This window comes from Aulostomus chinensis, chromosome 15, assembly GCF_037954235.1.
Source record: "Aulostomus chinensis isolate RoL2024-O1b breed Wild chromosome 15, RoL_Achi_v1.0, whole genome shotgun sequence".
Lineage (NCBI taxonomy): Eukaryota > Metazoa > Chordata > Actinopteri > Syngnathiformes > Aulostomidae > Aulostomus > Aulostomus chinensis.
In genome coordinates, this window is record NC_141334.1 from 5,223,739 (window position 1) to 5,249,756 (window position 26,018).

At 43.8% G+C, this 26,018-nt stretch overlaps 2 protein-coding genes across 4 annotated transcripts; both read left to right on the forward strand.

Moving 5' to 3' along the window:
* Positions 1–647: 647 nt before the first annotated feature.
* On the forward strand, positions 648–7,850 carry mks1 (MKS transition zone complex subunit 1). The gene is made up of 18 exons (XM_086226144.1): positions 648–977; positions 1,157–1,278; positions 1,432–1,484; positions 1,574–1,741; positions 2,275–2,372; positions 2,538–2,666; positions 2,774–2,878; positions 3,233–3,341; positions 3,434–3,490; positions 3,590–3,632; positions 3,718–3,780; positions 3,917–3,993; positions 4,081–4,150; positions 4,263–4,370; positions 4,721–4,854; positions 5,536–5,618; positions 6,052–6,149; positions 6,468–7,850. Exons 1-18 carry the CDS (start codon positions 901–903, stop codon positions 6,572–6,574), a joined length of 1,701 nt encoding a protein of 566 aa, XP_086082270.1. The 5' UTR covers positions 648–900; the 3' UTR covers positions 6,575–7,850.
* Positions 7,851–8,493: 643 nt separating this feature from the next.
* Positions 8,494–25,894, forward strand: LOC147248402 (AP-2 complex subunit beta). 3 transcript variants are annotated; one of them, XM_086226391.1, is made up of 22 exons: positions 8,495–8,648; positions 11,342–11,396; positions 11,605–11,710; positions 12,451–12,586; positions 12,820–13,065; positions 13,548–13,738; positions 14,594–14,815; positions 14,913–15,033; positions 15,165–15,260; positions 15,835–15,950; positions 16,379–16,544; positions 16,719–16,817; positions 17,113–17,372; positions 17,640–17,832; positions 18,935–18,976; positions 20,084–20,236; positions 20,484–20,629; positions 20,978–21,107; positions 21,708–21,792; positions 21,959–22,045; positions 23,085–23,239; positions 23,864–25,894. In XM_086226391.1, the coding sequence occupies exons 2-22, from the start codon at positions 11,360–11,362 to the stop codon at positions 23,936–23,938; spliced, it is 2,862 nt and encodes a 953-aa protein (XP_086082517.1). In that variant the 5' UTR covers positions 8,495–8,648; positions 11,342–11,359; the 3' UTR covers positions 23,939–25,894. The 3 variants fall into 3 exon arrangements, with proteins under 3 accessions (XP_086082519.1, XP_086082517.1, XP_086082518.1); XM_086226393.1 differs by lacking the exons at positions 23,085–23,239; positions 23,864–25,894 and adding an exon at positions 22,743–23,037 and having other exon boundaries at positions 8,494–8,648; XM_086226392.1 differs by lacking the exon at positions 18,935–18,976.
* Positions 25,895–26,018: the final 124 nt, after the last annotated feature.

The following is a 26,018-nucleotide window of genomic DNA, read 5'->3' on the forward strand; positions in this document are numbered from 1 at the left end:
CATTCTACATGATTTTGTATATTTCAGTGTTTCACTTCTCAAACACTGACCCAAAAGTCATGTAAAAAAGGTCATATTTCAGTTGTGCTACTCTGTGGGTTTGATGAGAAAGTATTATTATTCAAGTAACAGGTAAGGGGGGGGGGCATGGCTCTCAGGTAGAGTGGCCATCAAGCAACCTGAACAATATTAATATATCTAAGAACAAATTGGGGAAAAAAATCAATTGTCTTGCAAATTTTATAAATGTAGTGTCAAATTCAGATTTACAGTAAAGACCAGGAACTAAGAAAATTTCATGAGGAAATGTATTAACCTGTCCTAGTCCACTTTTTAAAACATATTTTACATTACACTCATGTTATTAAACTTGAAAAATAATAAAGGGGGATTCTGTTTTAGCCAGTTGTTTGGTACCACTGATGTTGAATGTCAATAAAAGTGCAGGCAGAGTCATGTTATTCAACTGCTCCATTTTATTGCACATCAGCTGATGTTTAAATCATGTAATTGATTAAAAATCCGCATTAAAAAAATAGGTCACGGTGAGAAGGTCAGCGTTTTTATTATTTTTCTGTTGTAATTTGTCACTCTGTCATCCAGTAGATGGCGGTAATAATGATGTAATCTTATGATGTTGCGCTCACGAAGAAGAATGCCTACTGATCTCTATGGAAACGACAACTACCCATTTATTTCCGTGCGTTGCTGCGCTCGCCTGGGACCTCGTAAACTTCTCATAACCGTCTTTTTGCGTCTTATAATTAACGATTGTAAAGAGAACTCGTGAAAATGTAAAAGACGAACAGCGGTAAAGGAAACAGGTTAGCTGTCTCTAGCTACCGAATGCTTGTTAGCTAATCGTTAGCATTTGGCTGATGTTTATTAGCTAAATAAATCATGGCAGACTGGTGGAACACAGATACCGGAGAAGCCGTGTACCGGTCTCGTGATGCCGTAAAAAACCTGAAAATAAGGTAAGTAATTAACTTTGATGTGAGCTTAGCTACGGATTTAAGTGTTGGGTTGTCACGATGCCATCATCCATCGGGTTGGAGGGAGCAGCAGCAACACCTCGTATGCCTCTCGTGATGTGGACTTTCCCGGCTTCGGGACATTTAATGTCAACATGTGTCCAATTTGTGTCTCATCGCAGGGTGCGTATAGAACGGGTGACCTCCACAGCAGCCCTCTCCCAGCACCTCCAGCAGCAAGTTTTGTCCCAGCAAGACAGAGGAGACATTGAACTGAAAACCCTGACCCCACAAGGCCAGACAGGTAGTGGTACTACTCCAGGCGGCATATAGTGTGCTCATCATATTCAACCTTGGAACACCAGAATGGGTAGAGAGATGGAAGAGGCGTTATGTCCACACAAGCATTTCCTTTCTATATGCTTCCTACATAACATTTCGGTTTCTCTGTCACTAGGTGATAATGAGGAGGAGCTAGTTGTTGGCTGGCAGGAGAAACTTTTTAGTCAGGTAAAACTTAGCCTCCTAAATGAATTTTAATATACTTGACATCGCTGCAAGTGGTTTACCTTACAGTGCACATCTGTCTGTGGTTCCAGTATGAAATTGAGCTCTTCCAGAATGAGGCGGCGTGTCAGACCCCTTTGGACCGGCAGTACCACAAAGAGGTCTCAGCCCTGAACAGAGCCAAGGGCAGACGAAATCACAGAATTTTCACATACACAGATCATGACCGCTACACCAACTGTCTCCCGTTCAATCAACAGGTAGGTTTCCAATATCAACAATACTGTTTCAAAATTTTCATCACGATTTTGTAGTTTGGCTTCAAAAACACATAAATGTCTGAGGTAAACCTTGAAAGAGACAGGACTGCTCCCGATGAGACTAAACACTGATGTATCGCATAGAAGATGCTAATTTTGCCCCAGCACCTGAGGCTGATGATAAGATGCTCTGTGTTACGCCCCCCTTTGGTGATGCAAAGCTTCAGCTCAAAACTGGGGAGAACGCTGGCCAGTTCGGTAGATAGAAACCCAGTTCAGAAAGTCTTGAGGGACACCAGTTCAAGCATCTGCACCAGAGTGCTTAGCCTCCCCCCTAGTGAGTCTCTCACTGGTGGGAGCCTGAGCTACATTTGGGTTGATGTAACACAAGCTTAGCACCAGCTGTCTGAGGATATTGTGTTGGATTATATGCCAGCACAGCATTTATTTGTGAAAATGAATGTTGAACTGCAGTGCTGCAACTCAGACCTGCAACTCTGTTTGTAATTTGTTGTTTTTGATCCCGAAAACAGCACAACGCTGACTTACTGAACACAACCAAAACCAGCCCCACCTTCCTAGCTGCAAGAATGGCCAGCATGAAACACAGACGGCAGGACAGACGTACCATGTAGGTGCAACCTCCCTGTTTCTGATGAGTGATGGACCAGGTTGTCCTCCATGTCAAGTTTCTCTAAATGAAACTCCACACTCATGAGAAACTGAGATGATTAATCTCAATGACAAAAATCTGAGCACTGAGTATTTGTTAGACAGTCACATGTGTGTTTCCCAGGGACTGTAGTATCCACAAATCAAAGATCATCAACTGGGAGCCCACAGAGGAGTTTGTGAGGAACAGTCACGTGGTGAACAATGCCATGCAGACCATGCATATCATGGGGGACCTGGGTCCACCTGGAAGGTAAGACCATAACCGCCATTATGATCCTGCTTTCAGCTCTTAGCAGGTTTCCAACTGGTGACGTTTAACTCAGTTGTGACCTTTTCTCCGTGTGTTTGCTTTCTCAGGTTGGGCCTGAAAGAGAATGAATGTTTGTTGTTAACCGTAAAAACAGATGGTAACGGAACAATCATTGTCAAACCTGACTTCAACAAAAGCAAAGACCCCTACAGGCAAGTTCACTGTCCTGGGCCCCCTGTTTACTGGTCCAGGGTCATTCTGACACGTTTCATAACAAACTGCAACTAAGGAGAACTTCTTATCCACCACTCCAGTCCAGACTTAAGTATTGTGACATATATGTGATGGATGACCTGTCATGTTGAATGAACGCAGCAGAACTGAAGAGTAGGTTCACTTTATTTAAGAAAAGGTGCAAAAGGAACAGAAGGATGGATAGGATATTAAACTGGTAATAAAACATTGCAAGGCTGAGCAGAATTCTACACTGAATCAAATCAGGCTCCACAGCCTTCAGAATTTGTCTTTTGGACTGAACCAGTTTTGCTTTGTGTGCTGTTGTGCAGGATTGTAACTGAGGGGGACAAGAGAGAAGTTTGGCGTCTTACTGTGGAGAATGTCTCTCCAGCCATGAAGCCAGAGGAGAGGGACAGAGAGCAGAACATGTACAAAGATGTGAGTCCATCTTTCTTCCCCAGGAACCACAGTGCAGTTGAGATTGCTGTGAAAGGGCAGGATAATGGCCTGTCACTTTACTCTGCTTCCAGCTGTACACGAGGCACAAGGAGTACTTGAATAGCCTGGTTGGACAGGACTTTGAAATGGTGGGTTTGCCAGACGTTGTAACTCCGGACTCGAACATGTTCATCTTTCTGACACTTTTGATGGTGGTCTTTCACTTTGACTGTATATTTGTCTTCCAGCCTCCTGCAGGTATTCTGCGTTATCTGATGAATGGAGAGATCGGTGAGTAAATCTCAGCTCATTATTTCTCTACGTTTTTCTACATGATTTTTAATTCAAATGTAAATCCATCCTCCTCTCTGTGCAGTCTCAGCCAAAGGATTTGAATACGATAACTTATACATCCACTTCCTCATGGAGCTGCCGAACAGTAAGTCACGCTCACAGATTGATGTGTTACATGAACACAGCATCGGAAATGTAATGAAATTATGACTTTAAAGAAATAAATAATATTATTAGTTGTCTCTGTCTATGAGTTGAACTTGTGTTCTTGTGTGTTTCAGACTGGTTTAGTGCAACGTTACCACACCAGTCCCACTCAGGGGTTACCCAGACCTGTCAGACCAGAACGTTAGGAAAGGTTTGTGTGTATTAAAACAGCTGGTGGGTAAATTCAGGGGAGGACCACAGAGAGTTGGTAAACTTTCATCAATCTTCCTGCCAACAGGAGAATGTTGCTTTCTTCAGTTTCCCCTTCAGCTTCGAGGCTTTCTACACCACTGAAAAAGAGAGTGAGGGTCAGTGTCAGACTTGGGATCTTGTGTTTGAAGCATGAGTTTCATGCAAAGCTGCAGTGTTTTTCTTTCTATTAGAGATCACATCAATGCGTCAGCTCTCTCTTCATTTCAGAATCAGTCCTCCAGTGGCCAGTGCTGTATTTCAAGGTTCTTTCCCTGGACTCCTGGCAGAGATATCGAACTGAAGGCTATGGCTATCTGCTGTTTCCTGCCATGCCTGGTATGCTGTGTGTTCCATGAAACTGCTAAGATCAGAATCAGAGCTGCTGTCAGTTAGTTTTTGGCTAATCTGATGAGTATTTTTTTTTTCAAATCATTGGTAAATATTTTTTTCCAAGAAGCGTCTAAAGTTATAATTCATCACATTAGAGAAGCTGGAACCAAAGAAAAGTTCCGCATTTTTGATTGAACAGGAAAATACTGTCCTGTGGTTGTGTGCCTCAGTGGAATGCACCCGTCGCAGTGACCTTGAGATTTATCTTTGACCACCAAAACCTTTTCAGTCCATCCTTGAGTCCCAGTTGATGCTCATGTTATACGGTTTCTTGGTGTCATCTTTGCATGTGCCAGGCAAACACACAATGACATGTCAGACATGGAGACCCCTTCAGGAGGGGACAGTCTCGGCTCTCAGGCGCTTCTTCGTTGGAGGTTCTCCAGAGCTTGAAGACCTGAGCTACATCAGGATACCGGGAACCTTCAAGGTAGACTCAAAGCTCTGAGGATAGAATTTCAACAAATCCGATTTTTCTATGACTACTAAAAAGTGAAGAGAGGAAAGCAATACTGCAAAAACGAACTCAACTGATAGAGCATAAGACTTTGGCTTGTTTTTGGATTTTTATTTTATGACTCATGATGCTTGGGGACCGGGTAGACACAAACACACCTCTCCTTCATAAATGCTGCTTTTGATCCATGAATTCCTCCTTTATCAGCTGCATCATCGCTTTACTGTAGAGCTTTTAACAGTGCAAGGCTCCAAACAGCGACAGGGGAGGTCCAGTGAATGGAAGTGAAAGGATTTACATTGTTACATTACATTTTTGAGCTTTGAAACTTGGTGAAACTAAAGTATGTAAAAACCTAGCCTGAGGGGAAGCCTACCATCTCATAGTTTTAAACACAAATTAAAGTTGGATCACGACTTCAATATCACCCTGGATATAAAATGGTGTTTTTGGGGGGTTCAGATTATATGATTGTCATGAAAATACATTTCTTGTATTATTGAGGCCTGAACATGTTTCGTATAATTCCCCTTGATGTGTTTGCAAAGCTGTTAATGTGAATATTTGAATAGCTGCGTGTTTGTTATTGACAGTTTATGCTGTGTTAATAAGGATACTGATGAATGGGAATCTGTTTTTCAAACCTGACGACAGGGAGACCGGCTAAGCCGCTTTGGCTTTTGCACTGAAACCTCAGGAAGTGTCACCTTCAACATTTACTGCATCCAGCAAGCCAGGCAAGTAGTGGAGAATACAGCCATGTTGAAGCTAGGTGGCTTTCACTGCCCCAGTTTTTGGGAATCAGTGCAGTTCATCGGAGAAGTTCCATCACATCTAAATTTTTCATTTGGTCCAGTTTGCTTCCAGGCTCACTTTCGCCAAGAGCAGCAAACATTGTTCATTAATGTCACACGGCATTCCACTGATATGTCTTTGAGTTGTACAGAATATCTGGAGGCCTACAATTATTTAATTCTGTTATAATGTTTGTTGTATCTGTCCTGTTCCTAATGGAATTCAGATCTGTAAACACAGTCATAGAAGGATGCCACATGCCTAGAGAACGTCATCATGGGCTCTAAGTCGTTGCAAGCCTCTTTGTGTTCAATGTTTCATGAGTAGCTGTGTGTGTGTGTGTGCTTCAGTGTGTTAGTGCTGTGTTTGTTGCAGGGCCTTCGTTGATGCCACCCAGCTGAAGAAGAGGAGGCAGAAAGTGTTCGACCAGTTGGGAGGATTCAGTCAGCAAGGAGCTGTCTGCAGCATCCTGGGTGAATAGATTCCCTGCATGTGAAGGCGAAGTTTAATGAACGATCAACTTGTCTTCAGCTTGGAGCCAGGAGTTGTGTTCACGCCAAATACAAAGCTATTTTTTTCTCCTGATAAAATGACAAGAAATATAACAGAGAAAACAGCAGCAGCAAGTGAAGCGATTTGGTGTAAACACGTCTGAAGGCTGCAGGGTAAAGGGCGATACTGAACGTAGAACCATTGAGAAAAGTTGGTCATCATCTCGTAACTTAAGTATGTTTGTCCGTTTGTAAGTTCAGTGCAACAATTTCTCTCTGTGTCTTGTTTTCTTCTGTCAGAGGCCTTCCAGAGGGCCAGAGGGAGAATGCAGGAGGCCAGTAAAGGCCTTCCCAGAGACCTCATCAACACCATCTCTGAACAAATGGAATCCTCTCTAAAGATGTGAAAGCCAGCACGGGACTGCTATTCTGCAAAGTCCCCCAGGCAGCCTTGAGCACACTCTGCTCTGCTGCTCTGCAGTGACATTATGAGCCTGTAACATTCGCTATTTTAAATAAAGTACAGTTTTGCTAAAAAAACAACAACAAAAAAACAAGTGCCATGTACGGTCCTGGTGAGATTGAACTCACAGTAGAAGATATTTTCCTAATTTATCCTTTTGTGAAAAATAGCTAGCATACTGGGAAAGATAGTCACTGTGGTAAAATATGAATTAATTAGATCATATGGAATTTAAAAAAAAGCAGGTGCACCTTCGTAGTTTGTCCATTCTTAAGTTAAAGAAAATAGATTTAAAACAACGTAGGTTTGGATCATGTGTTTTCATGAGCTTAATTCAAGTCCCTGAACCATATTTGTCATCATGTAAATTCTTATAAGGACATTTTTATAACATTCTTTTTCTGCCAGTCCTTTGCCATTGACTAACAGGAGCTAAGGCCCTGATTTGGGTCCTTTTGTCAGTAAATGTTACCGCAAGAAGGGTTTGCTTTTATGAGGAGAGTCAGCCAACTGTGCAAAGGTCTCAGGCTGATTCGAATCGCTCACCGCTGGATCAGCTTCAGTCAACAGATTACCCGTCCAGTTATAATGACAAGTTTATCGTTTATCAGGATCCCCATTGATTCTTCTTCTTGGGATCCACACACACAGCGCAAAAAAACATGTTGCTAGGCTTTGTGACAAAAAAAGCCATTGTGTGCACAATATGGTACGTGTGTCCCAACTTCAGGAAATATTATTAGGGCCTGAGCCAGAAGGTACTTCAGGCGAAGACCCTATTAAGTTTGCTTGATACAGGTAAACGCTAAAAACACAAATTGGACACGAAATCAAATGTTGACTGTTTTTTAAGGACATTAAAATTGAATACTGAATATAAAATTCAGTATATGAACATACATTTGTATTTTATCAAACGTTTTTTTTTTTAAATAAATATTTTTTGTAAAGCTTTCACGTACCCCCTGGAGTATTTCCACGTACCCGCAGGGGTACACGTACCCCCATTTGAGAACCAGTGTCCAAAACTACAAGGCCCACGGATTTGCCTGATACACAGTTGGATTGGGGACGGCTCCTGGCACCCGGCCGCGGGCGCGAGGAGGCTCAGGCCCTAACAACGCTGCTTGCAGCTTTAATTAGGGCCTGAGCCTGAAGGTCGTGTTTGTTGAGTTTGTATTTATTAAGACCCAAGTGATTTTAAACTTTTTTTTGGGGGGGGGAGCATTTTTTATTACAAGTCATTTGTACAATGAAATAAATTCTCTTTTTGAACACTTCTTATCGTTTGTTTTTTCATGAAATACTTAATAGTGTCAAACACTTTCACAGGTGTGCTTTCCTTATGCATGATTAATTATATTTCTTTCTTGCTGCTGATATTTATGCAGTTTTTTACAGTTAATTTTTGATAATATAGTACACTTCTTCCCCCAGTAGGCTGAATCTTTGTCTTCTCTTCGATTCCTGCCTAGCCTCTCATGCTGCGTTCAAGACTCTGGGAAACTGTATGATTAAACCGACTGCATGAGATCCATTAAATTATCTCCATCTCCATTTAGATTCATCGCAGGGGATTATTTATGTCACACGCGAAATTAAGCGGAAGCAGTTTAAGTACCTGAACTCATCGATTGCTATAAAAACCTTTAACAAGGAAAGGATCGACTCGTCTTCATCTTCCTCATGAGGTCGATAATGGATGTCACCGGCTTTTGGCGGTCCTGCCGCGTCTTATATACAAGTTAATTTACGTTGATTCTGCCACAAACTATTATCAGACACACATTAAACGAAGTGTAGCTTAATATCATCCGTTTATAAAGCAGCTGAAAAGTGAAATATGATGGGGGCATCACAGCATCCCGGCAGTACCCCCATCCTACCTCAACAGGGAAGTTGTCCGTGAACGTCTCATCACACTCCAGATTCTCCATCTTCCTCGAACCAGGCAAGGGGACCAACCTTCGTCTTGCTCCTACACTGTATCATTTCCCCCTTTTCTTACTCTCAATCAGGTAATTGGAACGTTTTACAGTTTCCTATTTCTGCGGTGCGGTTGCTAATTTGTGTGTGATTGTGACTGTGTGCGACGTTATCTGTCATAGCAGTGGAAGCTGGGCCGGTGGCCACTTCTCTGCTTCAGATGTCAGTTTTTAATGCTTTGACGTTACAGGTCGAACCGATTGAAAGAAGTGGTACTGGTGGCCTTGCGTTTTGTTCGGGTTGTAATGTCAGTATGAGGCTATTAGCTTGCTGGAATCGCCAGTTCTGAGGTAGCACTAGCTCCGATCCCTGAGCTGATGCATACAGCTAGCATACAGCGAGCTGGCGTTAGCAAAGTGAAACTGCTGTGGTTAGGGTTCATTCTCACAATAATAAAAAAAAAAACACAAAACAAAACATAAAAACTGTCTCAGAAACATTGTTGATTATGTCAAGATGACTGTTGGCTGTTTATTAGTGTGAAAATACAACAATGATGCGAATGAGAATATAATAGCGGTGTAGCATTAGCCGCTAAGTTACTGGTCAGGTTAAAGCCATGGAGATAAGGTTAGGCAATTTACACTTCGTGCTGAAATGAGATGTTGCAACGCGAACTAGCCAGTATTTCCAATAAGAAAAACGTAACATTTATCCAAATATAACATCAATAAATTTCGACTGTGAACAGACTTTAGTAATTATGAAGGTATTACAATAGTATTGATGTCCAAAAGCCCGTTTATCTGTGTGTAATGTGAATTTGTCGTGTAGATCCTGTAGATTAAACAGTTGTCTATAGCCCAACCATTTATTGTTTACATTCATGTTGCTAAAAGTGTGTTGTGCACGAACGCCGCACCCTTGTGATTGCAAAATCACGGGCGGGCTGTTGCTACATCTCCTCCTCCAGCATTTTGGAACTGGGCCATGCGGAATCACTCACTCTTCCACAAGAGCATATTTTCTGATTTGCGGTGACGAGAGCCTTGCTTGCTAGCCTTGCTGGCTCTCAGTCTTCATCCCCCAATGCGATACAATTTGATTTGTCGTGCCAAATTTGGGCCATATGGAAGCACACACTGGTCCATAACAGGCTTGGTCTACACCCAGTCCAAAGGATGAACACTGCCCCCGGCCTACCCTCCACCAGCGGGCAGGCACTGTGCACTCTGGCAGCAAATGTTCTCCTGGCACAACCCAAATTGGTCCATGGAACAGCTTGATAGTAAAGCATCTCTCTAGGAAGCAATTTTCCACTGAATCAGAATCAGAAAAAAGCTTTATTGCAAAGTATGATTTTACACACAGGAAGAATTTGTTGTCGTGTTATTGTTGCATGAAGAGTTGGGAAAAATATATATTAAAGAAATATAAATATATTCACCCAGAGTCCAAGCTGAGCGTTAAGGTAACACATAGGGTTATGGATGTAATGCCAATGTGTAGAGGCAGAGGTGGCGTGTGAAGAGGGTCAGGGGGGTCCAGGCCTTGTTGATAAGGTTGGTAGCAGAGAAAAACTGTTCTTGTGGCGTGAGGTTTTGGTCCTGAGGAACCGCAGCCTCCCGCCAGAGGGAAGTGACCCAAAGAGATTGGGACCAGGGTGGGAGAGATCAGCCACAAGCTTTCCTGCACGTCTCAGGGTCCTCGAGGTGTACAGGTCCTGAAGAGACGGAAGATTGCAGTCGGTCGCCCTCTCTGCAGACTGGATGACACGCTGCAGTCTGCCCCTGCAGTAGTGACACTGCTATGCTCCTGGTGTACTTAGATTCACGGAACTCATGTCATGAAGTGGTGATGAACAGTACTTTCGTTGCCTCCTGAGGCAGCTGTAGCGATAGAGAGTCTTGCAAAAATGGGGAATTGAAATTAATAAGGCCTTTTCACTTTATATTCACTTTATGAGGCTGCGTGACTTCACAGCTCTGCCTGAGCTGCTTCTGTTTCAGACTATTAGAGCTGCCAGAAATTTGATAGTCAGTCTTAAGATGCTTGTTATTGATTATCACACGACTGTGGGCATTATTCTTGTGTATTATGTTTCACCTACTGCTAGCTGTGTACTGGAGTGTGTCTATCTTCATTTTATGATGATGCTTCAGTAAAATCAAAAATATACAGTCAGAAATGTCAGGGTTTGAGCTCAGGAGTGTTAGTGTTTGTGTTGCAGCTCTCATGGACCTGCCTGTTGTCTGGACATCTATAGAAGCATTAGAAAGGAGAGGAGTCGCGTCGGGGAGACTCCAATGTTGAATAAAACCTTGAAATTCTGTGTCGGGCTTCAGCTGTGTCTTTTTGCCTGTGAGCCAGAGAGTCGGGGTCTGGGGCCAGAGGATCAAGAATGGAGGCCTGAGGCACTGAGTCACTGAGGAGAAGCTTTTCCATAACACTAAGAATCAGTGTGGGTCAAAGTGTTGCAAGACAATGAAGCATTGAGAGCTGTGCGGATATGAATCTTTTCCCTGATTAAAATCTCCATTTCCCGTTTATGATTATGCCACCTTAAATGATTTCATTTCATATTTTTATTGGTATCAGTGGCTTGATCCTCGACATGCCGCGTAGTCCCACAGCAAGTCAAACACAGCCGAGGGACTTTATTTGCTTGAACTTTTGATCAAGAAATAAATTCTCGTTGTATGTGAAAGTGTGAGGAAGTGGTTGAAGGTGGATCAGGAACGCAGATTTTGCAGGTGTGACAAGTGATTGTGTTATCTTTGTACAGACTTCAAGGACCAGAATCATGACAGACTCCAAATACTTTACCACTAACAAAAAAGGTGAGTAGTTGAGGATGTACTTTTGAACTGGTGAACGGTGTGAAAATAAATCCAACAAGTGTGTCAAAACTACTGGTATTTAATAAATTGATTTGTGATGAATTCATTGAAGCATTTAAACATTCAGCTTCTCTTTAATTTCCTTTTCACCTTGGGGTGAGCAACTAGCTTCCTGTACTGCATTGTCCCATTGTGATTCCTCTTGCAGGGGAGATCTTTGAGCTGAAGGCTGAGCTGAACAATGAGAAGAAGGAGAAGAGAAAAGAGGCCGTGAAGAAAGTGATCGCTGCCATGACTGTTGGCAAGGATGTCAGGTACAGTGGAAACTCTAAACTCCCACATAAACCAGACGGCTCCATAAGCTGTCAACTGGTCTCATCTTCACTGATCTCTTTGTCTGTTTTGACCATAACTGAATGTGTTGCTATTGTGATGGGATCTTCTGATCTTGAACTCTGTTGCTTCCCAGAAAATGACGCTGTAACTCCTCTGTTACAGTCAGTTTACCTTGGAACCTGTGCATAGCTGGATGTCTTATAGCTGTAAATTGAGGGAAATGAAGAGTCCTAATTTAATTGAAATCTACTCTCCTGGAGTAGTATGGCAGTGTTTTGACCTAAAAGCTGATGCAATATATAAATGAGGTCACTTGTGGTGAAAAAGAGATGGGTAAGCACAAAATCAAGGTTACTACCAGCTGTAGGTAGAAGTACACGCATCCAGAAACATGTTTTTAATGCACAGTTTCACAAGAAAAGGTTAATTGAAACAATGAAACTTGTTCAGTTATGCCAAAGGAACGAGACCCTGACCAACTAACCACGATTCAGTCAGGAGTCTGGCTCTAAACCTCCGAGGAACTTGAATGATAAACTCCCCTTAGTTCAAATTAGCAGTACATCTGAAGCAACACTCAACTAAAATGACCTAAGAAAGACATCTGGAGGGGGGCTGCTGGGATGTTTTCCACCATTTCACAGCAGCTCTTAACTGGATCCAGGCGGAGCTCCATTCATCAACCAAATCCTCTTGCTGTTTGTCTTCTTCTTCCCAGTTCTTTGTTCCCAGATGTGGTCAACTGCATGCAGACCGACAACCTGGAGCTGAAGAAGTTGGTGTACCTCTACCTGATGAACTACGCCAAGAGCCAACCTGACATGGCCATCATGGCGGTCAACAGCTTTGTCAAGGCAAGACTCCAGATGAACCTGATTTATCTAAATATGTACACAGATTCAGCCACTCTGGACTGAGGATGCTCATTTTAAATTAAAAAAACAAACAAACAAACAAGAAAAGTGATACATTTCCCCGTGAAGATCTTAGAACTGATTTGACGTAGTTACAGAGCTTCGTTTTTGGGCTGCTGTGAGAACATTCCCAAATTAAATGTTGTCTGACCTGGACTGCAACCACCTTTCAGGACTGCGAGGACCCAAACCCTCTGATCCGGGCCCTGGCTGTCCGCACCATGGGCTGCATCAGGGTGGACAAAATCACAGAGTACCTGTGTGAGCCGCTGAGGAAGTGCCTGAAGGACGAGGATCCCTACGTGAGGAAGACGGCTGCCGTTTGCGTGGCTAAACTTCATGACATCAATGCACAGATGGTGGAGGACCAGGGCTTCCTGGACTCCCTGAGAGATCTCATTGCTGACTCTAATCCCATGGTTAGTGTCACGCCGATGATGGAGAGGTCGTTGCATGCATGGACTTAGATGTCAAGATTATCATGGAAAGAACAGCTGAAAGAAGTTTTGGTCTCATTATCAGCAGCCATCTTTTCAACATAATCCAGTGTAAAACAGGCTTGCTGGAGGTTAACTGGATTATTTTGTGGATTAGTTGGTGTTAAAGTGAGGTTTGGACCTGTTTTAACATCAGCCGCTGGCTACTTCACCCTGTTGTCTCCAAAAATCATTTACAGACAAAAGCAGCCAGGTTTCTCCAAGGCAATTGGTCAGCATAGCAGTTTAACTCTGGATCAGATAAGATAAACTTAATTAACCCCACAACAGGCTTTGGCTGTTACGGCGGCTCAAAAATACAGCTGGGAAAAGGAGTGAGCAATGATAACAGTTAGATATAGAATAAAGTGTACAGGACCCAGATGGCGCAGTTTTCCTTTTAACGGCCCACCCTCGTGTCCCAGGTCGTGGCCAATGCCGTCGCTGCCCTGTCAGAGATCAGCGAGTCTCATCCCAACAGCAACCTGCTGGACCTCAACCCCCAGAACATCAACAAGCTGCTGACGGCCCTCAACGAGTGCACAGAGTGGGGACAGATCTTCATCCTGGACTGCCTGTCCAACTACAACCCCAAAGATGAGCGCGAGGCCCAAAGGTAGCCGCCTCTAAAGAGAAGAGACAATCACTGATTGCTGATTCCACTTTAAAACAATACATTTAATGACATTTATTACAATTGTTCTAATAGTTAATGGTTCAGAAGGAGGTGGCACAGTGGTGCAGTGGTTAGCACTGTCGCCTCACAACAAGAAGGTTGTGGGTTCGATCCTCAGCTTGGGCATAGGATCTTTCTGTGTTCTCCGTATGTGCCTGAACCTACATTATGTGTTCTCTCTGGTACTCCAGCTTCCTCCACAGTCCAAAGACATCAAGAGGGGACCAGGTTAATCCAGACTCTAAATTGACCGTAGGTGTGGCTGTGAGTGTGAATGGTTGTCTGTCTCTATGTGTTGGCCCTGTGATGGACTGGTGACCTGTCCAAGGTGAACCACACCTCTCCCCTCAAGGCTGCTGGGATAGGCTCCACCCCCCCGCGACCCTTAACATGATAAGCGGTAGAACATGGTTGGATGGATGGTTGGATGGATGGATGGATGGATGGTTCAGAAGGAGCTGGCAAACTAGGCTGCGATGCCTTCAGTGCACTCTTTGGTGTGATCAATCGATAATCTTATAATTTATTAATGTGTCAAATGCTAAACTCTTACTTATAAGATGTGGACAGATTGACAGAGTAATACAAGAACTTATTACTTAATTCTTTAACTGTAATTTGTTATGTTAACAAAGAAGGATTTCTCAAACTGCATAATAACAGATGAGGTCCAGTTAAAAAGCTCTTGAGGGTAATGAGCTCCTTTAACCGGAGTCTTACAACTGCTTGGTCTGAAATCACCCATCGATCTTCCTTATTCTCTCCTCTCCTGTATTTTGTTTTTTATTTCTAAAGCATTTGTGAGCGTGTCACTCCGCGTCTGTCTCACGCCAACTCTGCAGTGGTGTTGTCAGCTGTCAAGGTGCTGATGAAGTTCTTGGAGCTGCTGCCTAAAGACTCTGACTACTACAACACTCTGCTGAAGAAGTTATCCCCACCGCTGGTCACCTTGCTCTCTGGAGAGCCTGAGGTTCAGTATGTGGCTCTGAGGAACATCAACCTCATTGTCCAGAAAAGGTGATTCTGAGTTTCATATTGGATTCTGGATATGATATGATATGATATGATATGATTTGTATTGATATGATATGAGAACGTGTGTGTTTGTGTGCAGGCCTGAGATCCTGAAGCAGGAGATCAAAGTGTTTTTTGTCAAGTACAATGATCCGATCTACGTTAAACTGGAGAAACTGGACATCATGATCCGTCTGGCCTCTCAGGCGAACATAGCCCAGGTACCTGACATTAAGCACTTTTATTGTTACGGGGATCATTTTGCTCCATAGAGTCTTTATTTCTTCAAGAGTGAAGTGGGTCACGTACTTTGTATTATATTTGTATCCTTCATGTGTTCGGTCGCTCTCAGGTCCTGGCTGAGCTGAAGGAATATGCCACAGAGGTTGATGTTGACTTTGTGCGCAAAGCTGTACGAGCCATTGGGCGCTGTGCCATTAAAGTGGAGGTAAGAAATGATCGTCACTCACCAATACAGTGAAAAGTGTAAGGATGGAGTACACATTTATCTCCTTTGCAAATTTCCTCTTTGATATCAAATTTGTTACAAAATTCTACTGTGCTGCATGGCCTCGCCTTGGCTTATATCAGGATTTATTCCCAGAGAGCACCGCTGGGCCACTCAGACCAAACAATCAGGGTCTTTGAAAACTCCCAGGATTGCGTCGGACATGTAGATTTGTTTTTTCTGTACATCTCTTTCCAATTGTGTTGACATGTTGATTATTGTGGAGCAGAGACAATGTATTTGAAAAAAATAATAGATTCAATTCTCTGTTATTTAGTTTGAATTTTAAATCCATTTTTAAATTTCTCATGCCAAAAGTTGGGTGTTGACTGTGTGCTATTTTATTTGTCCCTTCTCTTTCTTATCGTTGTCAACTTGCTGTGTTGCTGTGTTCCCTCACTTTGGTGTTCAATAAATTCCGCTGTTCAAAGCCTGCAAACAAGAACTTCCTTGTGAAAGGCGTTACTCATGTGATGGCGATGATCCCTCACACCTGCGTCCTGTTCCTCACTAGCAATCAGCCGAACGCTGCGTCAGCACCCTGCTGGACCTCATCCAGACCAAGGTCAACTATGTGGTTCAGGAAGCTATTGTGGTCATCAGGGACATCTTCCGCAAGTACCCCAACAAGTAGGTTTCCTTGACCCCTGATCATGAATAACGAGTACTTCCGTCCATTGTGTTATCCCTCACACTTGCGGGTGTTTCCTCTGGTCCAACTCAGTGAGTGAGTAGCCACTTTTGTTGCATCATCAGGTCTGCATAGTGTTCACACTGTCTTGTGTTAAATGACCCAACGCTTGTAGACAGATGACACGCGACAAGACGGGTCAGTTGTTTGCATGGACACTCACAACACTGGAGCAACAGCAGCGTGTTGAGGTTCCTTTAGTGCTACCAGATGAAGTAGCTAGAAGGGATGGGAATCAAATGAGGTGTCCCGTCCCGTCAGTTTGAATTTGACCAGAAGTCCCAGTTATTTGTATTTTATCCATTTAGCATCGAAGCTATCAGCCGCGTGTTAAGTCTTTAACCAGTGAGCTGTTGGTTCTCTTCAGGTATGAAAGCATCATCGCCACGCTCTGTGAGAATCTGGACTCTCTGGATGAGCCCGACGCTCGCGCTGCCATGATTTGGATTGTCGGCGAGTACGCCGAGAGGATCGACAATGCTGACGAGCTGCTGGAGAGCTTCCTGGAAGGCTTCCATGATGAAAGCACCCAGGTGGGTCTGGCAGTTTTCTGCCGGGCGTTTCGATCAAGTTCTGCGAGTGCACAGATGCTCTGAAATGAAGGGTAGCAGATGCCTATCTCTTACACTGATATGTAAGGGAGGTCCTCAGAAACCACTGTAAATGACCATAGTTCAATGGTGTTTTTTTTTTTTATTAACTTCCAGGTTCAGCTCACTCTACTCACCGCCATCGTCAAGCTCTTCCTTAAGAAGCCATCTGAGACACAGGAGTTGGTGCAGCAGGTCCTCAGCCTGGCCACTCAGGTGAGACATGCACAGCGTTCCTGATGGAGGTTTACTTCATTTCTCATGCATTAACTGCAGAATGATGTTGCTGTTGTTTCTTCTGCTCATTCCTGTAACTACTCTGGCCTGGTTTGGTCAGGCTCCACTCATCACAGGTGTGCTTGTTGTATCTTTGTCCCCAGTTTTCTGATCAGTTAGTCATTAAAGGATTCCTTTTAGCGATCACCAGTTATTCACACATGGAATAAATTTGACAGAAAGAAAATAAATATTGTTGCTGTTACATTTGCTGATTTCGTCTCCTCTTGTGCAGGACTCTGACAACCCTGACCTGCGTGACAGGGGCTACATTTACTGGCGGCTGCTGTCCACTGACCCGGTGACGGCCAAGGAGGTGGTGTTGTCAGAGAAGCCGCTGATCTCAGAGGAGACCGACCTGATTGAGCCCACCTTACTGGATGAGCTCATCTGCCATATTGGCTCTCTGGCCTCCGTCTATCACAAACCCCCCAGCGCTTTTGTGGAAGGCAGCCATGGAATCCACCGGAAACACCTTCCAGTCCAGCACAGCAGGTCAGACACAGCAACACTATGGGCTTTCATTAAAAAAACCACCAGGGTAGGCAGACTACAGCGTAACGCCGCCTTTGCTTTGCACTGCATCAAAAAAAGACAAAAGTGCACCGGTGGTTGACGCTGGTTGGTCACGCATCTGAGATTGTCATCGGTCAGAAAAGCTCTCATGGTCTTCCAGGACTAATCCCTTCTCTCTGCATATGTGATGAACATATTAACTCCTTCCAGCAGCTAAAGTGGTCTCACCCTGTTCTCCTATGACAGCACCGATACGGGTGAGAGCCCCGTGAGCAGTGGGCCAGCTGCAGCCATGGATCAGCCGCATGTCATCCCCAGTCAGGGTGACCTGCTGGGTGACCTGCTCAACCTGGACCTTGGACCTCCAGTCAATGTGCCCCAGGTCTCCTCCATGCAGATGGGTGCAGTGGACCTTCTAGGAGGGGGCCTGGACAGCTTGGTGAGCGCAAGCACACACACACGTTAGCGTTTTTATGAACGCGGCGATGCTCTCGTTACAAACGCAAAGTGTTAAAATCATCAGCTGTTACTTTTGCTGCTGCGTCGACGATCTCGGACCCAATCAGCTCTCTGCACTATTTTTACATCTGTGTCTGTGTGCTGCTTCTCTTGAACACGTACAATAGAGACAATAAGCTGAAAAAATATCCAGCACCGTTGTGAATAAATATTGACAGGCAGGGGAAAAAATCCTCCCTGCTAGAGATGAAAATGAGAAAGACTTTCTGGTGTCAGACTGCAGACACTCGAGCAGAAGTGAGGCAGAGGTGGGGGACTCTAGACTTGACCCGTTTCATAGCCCCTGTCAGCTTGTAAAGGAACGATCCCATCTAAGGGAACATCATTCTATCAGCTGATAGAGGACGGACCAATGAACCAGCTCGGTATTTTAATTTTTGAATCCATAAATAAATGTTTTGGTACAAAAGGCAGCTATTACTGTTTTGCCTCCTCTGATTCTGACTGTTAGAGATGAAAGCAGCCAGCTGACTCTGCAGGAGGGCCACCACTTCTCAAGTCTTTTTCATCTCATCACATTCGTTTTACTGTTTTAAATGAATCATGCTGCTATTTAAGTTATTATTCAAGCCAGAAATATTAAAGGGGTGTGCTTGATCCATGTTATATTGCTGAATGATATTTTAATTTGTGCTCTTTCAGTATCGGTTACTGTGTACTACCACACAGTATTGGTACATTTATATTATTATTATATTATATGTTATATAAGATATATTGTCTTGTACTCATCAATAACTTGGTTGAAACCTGAACAGAAGGCTTCTGCTCGTATTCGATGTTCTGAGTTGTCATCTCGTCACTTCTCTCAACTCGCTGGAATACCTGGACTTGTCAATAATTTTTTTTCCAGATATTGAAGTTGAATTTCAATGTTTAACATGCTGTGTAGTCAGAGCTGCCGGTTTCCAGAGAGGGAGGGCTCCTCTTGATGGGCTGCGGTTGCTAAGAACGTCTCTGTCTCTGTCTTTGTGTTTGGTCTGTCTGTGACGGTCTTTGGGGGCCTCTCCTCTCTCCTGTAGCTGGGGGGAGACCTGGGCGGAGGTGTTGGGGGAAGTCCAGCTGTAAGTCACGCCCTTCTGTTTGGCCGTCTGCATGCTGCATGCTTCCAGAATCTAACCCACTGACAAGTTCTTGTAGTTTCCAAACCTGGCTCCTGTCTCACTATCACTGCCTCAGTTAGAAGATCTCATGCACCTTTTGCGTGTTTTGCTCCTCTCTCTCTTCTTATTTTTTAGTATGAAAACATTTTGATTTGACTTGATGAGATGAACACAGCAACCCAATTTTCTTTGATTTTATTGGAAGACCAAGGTGCGCCTTCGTTATTCACTAAAATACATCGATCAGGATTCTTATTTGATATTTGCAGAAATTCATTGAAGTGCCTTGATTTTTCAGGCGCTAAAGCGAATGTTTTAGTCACAACAGGCTTTTGCCCCCTAAACAGAAGAAGCTGATTGGGACACTTAGTTTTCCCAAGGGATGAGCTCCAGGCTGATGCTTTAAATCGGTAAAATGACAATATGATTTGATATTGTTTGATTGTTTGAGGAGATTTTAAGTGTATTTTCCCCTCACAAGTCAGTGTCCTGAGCTGACAGAGATGATTTCCCCTGCTGCGTTAGTTTGGGACTCTAGAAGATTTTCTAAACCTGGTTATGGGGGACTCAAAAGAATTAACTAGCAGAAAGCTAAGAATAAAAGTCAAGTAATGAGTTAAAGTAACCAATCAGTGAACTTCATGCAGGTTTATTTTACTCTCATCAAGGTGAGATTGTTCATCAGAATAAAAGCCAAGTTTTCTGGGTTGACTCGCGCAGTGATGAGGAGAACTGACAGCAGTCTGGAGTTCAGGACAAACCGACACAAACGCAAATGATTCGAACGGCTGTCACGCCAAGTATTGTAATAATGGGCTAAAACACGCAAAGACACACCCGGCTTACATTTGATTTTCTTAACCTTTTCTTAACTTTCCTCTGTCATAAGGGCTCTGGCTTTATTCAGCCTAAATGACATGGTTCTATTAATCATTTTCTGTCACGCAGGTGAACATTTAGCATGTGTGCTTACTTTATTGTCATAGCAAGTCGTTCAAGTACCGGTGATGTTGAATTATAGCTTTTTAGACTGTGGGTTTGTTTTTGTTTTTTTTATGATCGCTGTAGGTGGGACAAAACTTCATCCCCTCATCTGTCCCCAGTACTTTTGCTCCGTCACCTACACCAGCACCTCCGGCCGTCAGCAGCGGCCTCAATGACTTGTTTGACCTGTCCACAGGCATGGCCATCACCACCGGAGGCTACGTCGCTCCCAAAGCAGTGAGTTCACACGACGCCACTCACTAAAAAGTAACGGCGTGGTGCCAGTTTGATAATTACTTGCATCCTTCCTTAAATCTCATTTGATGAGGGGGTGGGGGTGGGGGTCATGTTGTTCTTTTAAACATGATGGTGAGGGAACAGTCCCAGTAAAGTCAGTGGTGAAGCCGGCTCTGACTCCATGGTACTGTAGGGCGTTCCAGACATGCGTTTGATGAAGTTGATGTTTTTTGGTCGTTCTTATCAGGTGTGGCTGCCTGCAGTGAAAGCCAAGGGTCTGGAGATCTCCGGAACGTTCTCTCGACGCCAGGGCCACATGTACATGGACATGACCTTCACCAACAAGGCCCTGCAGCACATGACCGACTTCGCCATCCAGTTCAATAAGAACAGGTGCGTGTGATGTCATGTCAGCATATACCTCGGATTACTCATAAAAATACAGATTTCTTTCATATCGATGACACTTATTTTCAAGTTTGCATTCCAGAGCTGTTGGATTGACTGATCCTCCATTTTTCTCTTGTTCTAACCATTCACTGTGACATCACTCCAGAATTCACATGCAAATACAGAAAACACTCAAGCGCGCTTCTTAGACAGTAGCAAGAGCGACACAGTACAAGTGTGTGTGTGTGTGTGTGTGTGTGTGTGTGTGTGTGTGTGTGTGTGTGTGTGTGTGTGTGTGTGTGTGTGTGTGTGTTCCGGATGAACTGACTCTGGATTGTTTGTGTGTTGTAGTTTCGGGGTGATCCCCACCAGTCCTCTGCCCATTCACACTCCGCTGATGCCCAGCCAGAGCATTGACATCTCCTTGCCTGTCAACACCATCGGGCCCGTCATGAAGATGGACCCGCTTAATAACCTCCAGGTAACCACACACCTGCTCATCTGGAGAACTCACACTCGCTTGATACGAAATCTGAAGCAGAATCCCAGTTTATCCTTGAATTATTTCATCTTAACAAATTATATTTTATTTTTCATCAGTAAAGAATATTTTCCTCTCAATCTTTTGACCATTTCTAGCTCTTTTTTTTTTAGATGTGCATTTTCTTGTGACATTAGCAGTTAATTCATTGCTAATAAACATTTATCCAAAAATGGGCTCCATTAGCACCTTTTTTTCACCAACAAATTCTGGCAAGATCTGATAGAAAAGTTGTACCAGTAATTGATTTTTGAGATTGTGGGTCAGAATCTTGGTTTTTTTGTCATGGTTGTGAAAAAACCAAGCAGAGTATCGCTAGATTAAAGGGTCCATCACTTAAGCCAAGGGTCGAACATTACAGGCATGACGGCGGATGTGTAATCAGTTTGACTTTGTGGTTTGATTTAAGTGGAGGGGAAGAATTGATGTAGGAACGTGGAAGTGAAAGTAACCCTGCTGGCGTCTAGAGTGAGATGATGGTGAAACCAATTTAAGCCCCCATCATCCGATAAGGCGTTTGTCCTCTGTGTTGGTGCTCAGGTGGCTGTGAAGAACAACATCGATGTCTTCTACTACAGCGTGCTCATCCCACTCAACATATTCTTTGTTGAGGATGGCAAAATGGGTGCGTCACACACACACATGAACATTTCCATTCGTGTCGTCACCACTGTTGATTCGTAGAATCATACAGAGTTGAGGGTTTTTGCTGTGTGAACATGCGGACCACAGTTAAAGCAGTGAGAATCCAGTGTTTGGGTGAGTCAGGTGAGTTGTTGTGTCGTCTCCAGAGCGGCAGGTGTTCCTGGCTACCTGGAAGGACATCCCCAACGAGAACGAGCTGCAGTACCAGATAAAGGAGTGCCACCTCAATGCAGGTGAGGAGGGTTACCTGTCTCGATGAATAGTCTTCATCTTCTACGATTAAAGTCGTTTTACGTGAGGTACGTGATGCATCGGCTCAAAAGATGCCTTCACTGCCCACATCAACCTGTTACTGTTCTGCTGTAGCAGAAAAAAAACCTCCTTTTTATTTCAATAAGCTGAGCCGACTCTTGGTGGGCAGGACTTGTCGGGGTTATTTGTTGAATGCCTTTGCATGTATTCACTGGAAGAAGCAGCAGACCTTCCTTACTGCACAAACCAGACCTCAGTCAAGCGTGGCGTATCCAGTGTGGCAGCACACAACAAGCAGAGGTGCTGCAAAAGATCCCAAAGCTGCAACACTCAACCTCGGTGGTGGCTGAGGCAACAAAACCGGCTCCTTCATTACCGTAACTCAATGAGTAGAAGCGCAGCGGAGCCGTGGTAACACCGACTCACTGGTGCCTCTTGAGGAACAAAGGGTTATAACAAGAAAGATAAACCTGAGCTTGTAAACTTGTAAAAGCAACATTTTGCTGACTGAGGGCAACAGCGGCCTCTGCTGCCATAGGTGATGATTACAGGACTTGACCACATGATATTCCTTTCATATGTGAGCAGAGAGGATTTGAACATCTTTTTTTTTTTTTAATTATCACGTGACAACCATTTTCTCTGTGTTTTCTCTCTCCACCCGCATGCCTCTCTCAGGATTCTCCACCTTTGCTCATCCTCTGTACCTGACGGACCCCTGATCATGTTTGCTTTTAGAAGATGTTCATGAATGAACCCATGTCCCAGCCACTGACCCAGGACCAGTGTTGTAGCACACATGGTCGGGTTTACTGAAACCTGAAGGTTGTCTGACAGGTTCATTAACGTCCCGATAGATCCTGTTGACTGTTGCTTCCCTGTTGGTAGCAGAGTTGAAGTCAAGCCTGCGGTAGTGTTAGCGCCTGCTGTGTAGCCACGACAGATCCACTAGCGGTCACATCCTCATTTGTGTTCCACTGGTGGCTCCACCGGGCAGTAACTCAACTTATGGTTTTGCAGACACAGTATCAGGAAAGCTGCAGAACAACAACATCTACACCATTGCCAAGAGGAACGTGGAGGGTCAGGACATGCTCTACCAGTCGCTCAAGCTCACCAACGGCATCTGGATCTTGGCTGAGCTCCGCATCCAGCCTGGCAACCCCAACTACACGGTACATACATGTTTCCAGTGTCCCCACAGCTGTGACAGGCTGCTGCACGCATGCACCGAGTGTCTGAGTCTCATGACCACATGTTACAGATGATGACGAACACATAGACATAAGCCAACAACACAAGTATTTGCCAGTACATGCAGAAATATAGCAATATTTGTAAGTAAATAAAAAATGAATATATTTTTTGTAATGAAAAGGCTTTTCTGCATCTTTACATTCATTTGTGTCATCTTAATTACTACATGTATGTACATGATGTATTTCTGCATCTGTGTTTTGATAAGGGGGTGGGGGGTCCTAACATTTTAAATCAAACCTGCTTCGGTTAAATTCCATAAATGTAGAAGTGCAGCAGCACATGAAGAGAGTAACTGTAGAAATACAGAAATGAATAAAGAAATGTAGAATGAATGAAATTGCCTCTCCATTACCAAAATGCCTTTTTTTTAAATGTATGTGTTGAGTTATGTTCTGGGTTGTATATTTAATATGTATATTTATTCAAGTTTGTCAGAATATGTGAAAGCCAGAATGATGTGTTCTGGTCCAGAGCAGAGCAGCTGTGTCTGTGTGGTTCTGATGCCAGTGACGTTCTCTGTGCTCTCTGTGCCTCCCCAGCTGTCTCTCAAGTGTCGGGCCCCGGAGGTCTCCCAGTACGTCTACCAGATGTACGACTCCGTGCTGAAAAACTGACCGGCGCCACCACGCCGCAGTTCCGCTTCACCCTGACGACAAACAGCAGCATTTTCTCTTTTTCTGTCATCAGCAGCTGACAGTCAGAACAAAGGAATCCAAACATGAGAGGAGGAAAACCAAACGCCATCACAAAGGAGATGTTAGTTCCTCCTGAAGCTCTATTGAACGAAGGTGGCGCGCAGCGGCTTGACGCTTCAAACCAAACACTCCTCGATTCCTTTGTTTTGACATTTGAACGCGTCATTAACTCCCCGTGTTGATTTTGACCTGGTGAAAATGTGTCAACAATTCCATCCTAAACTTGGTGTCTTAATGTTGTAAAAATGTGACCGATGGTGAAACTGTACCGAACGCTGCAGTGTCCGTGAAACCGTTGTTTTTATTTTATACACATTTGTTTCTCTTGATTTATTTTTGATACTAGATACTTTTTTTTTTTCTTTTTTCACCGTGTTTAAAACCAAATGTTCGTCAGAAGTGGCCGACGTCTGTTCCACAGCAGGTTTGACTCCTCGCAGCCTCCAGCTACTCTGAGGAGTGACACGCGTCCGTGCACGAGGACGTTTCATCCTTGATTTGGGGTTGTGGGGGTCGGCGGCAGCACACACAGGTTCACGCTGCGCCCGATGAACCACAGTAACGGCTCTCATCACGCCACTGTTACCCATTAATCATTTCACCTAGAAAATGTCACAATTTCTCTTCACTAATTTCTCCTTTCAGTCCACCAAACGGTTGCAAACCTGAAGATTCTTCATCCTCTTTGATAAATGACACAAAAAAGCAGCACAAATTCATCTATTGAAGAGTTCCGACCGAGAAAAAGTGTGACATTTTTGGGGATTAATCGATGAGGGAAAACGATGATGCAGCTCCGCGTGCTGCTCTGTTCACTGCAGCGCCACACCAACCTCTTTGGAATATTTCGGGTTTAAGCTGAACCCTAAATGATGAAAACTCCAGGCTGTTTAAGGGGTGGGGCTCCAAACTCTGTGGAACAGACTAGAAGCTTCTGACGTGCAACTAAAACACACCTGTGGGATTCATTTTTCAGGTCAAAGTTGCAATTTTCAACTCAAGCCTTTTTATTTTATTTTTTTAGTTTTGAAACCACTGAACAAACTTAAGCTGATCGCAGCTGATCGTGTTCACACTCCAGTACCACTCCAACGTTCATCGCGACCATCGCACGCAGCTTGATAGCGTTCCATTATTATCACTCCTCTTTACGTTTATCTACCTCTGCACGCTTCCTTTTTACCGGCTTTATCATTGCAGTAGTTTCTCTTCTGTAATTTGCTTTGTTTTTCCTTCTTTCTTTTTTTTTTTTTTCCCTTTGGATGAGTGTTGATGTTTTTCTAATCTCAATGCCATCGTGGTCGAGCCAGTCTGAAGCTGTGGCACCGCCACCAAACCAAACTCACCGAACCAAGCATTCACGCACACGTCACTGGTCGAAGGCCAATTTTTATGTTTTGAATATGTTTATATAACCCTCAAGTGTTGGATAGAGTTCACCCAGAGGTGTCCCTCGTCTGGTGTAGTTCGGTGATGTAGTTGTGTCGGTAAAAACTAAAACATTATGGTATTAGCCTGATAAATAATACGATTAAGCCTTGCTTTTATCTTCTGAACAGAAAAAGGCTCTTTCAATGTGTTTGTGGCACCTTTAATGGAAAATATACACTCTCGTGCCCACAATTGTGCATTTTATTCTTCATGTCTCTACTCTAGTGCAGGTCTCATGTTTTTATTAGCATCTCCAGCAGCAGCAGCAGATTCTAGCACTCCCACAAACATGTTTAGCCTGAATGGTTGATGGCATTAAAGACTGTGTGGAGATAGACAGCAATGCGTCTTAAAAATGGAATATTTTTAGTATCGTTACTTTAATGGAAATGTTATGGCGGATGTCACTGTACCATGTCTAATAACAATAAAATGTCAAACTGGTGCTGCGTCCGTGGCTGTAGTGGAGCGGGACAAGTGCCGCTGCCTCCAGGATCCCTCCACATGCTGGTGAGCATTATTTTTAAGAGTTAACTACGTAGTTAAGTAATTGAATTGCCACCTTTAC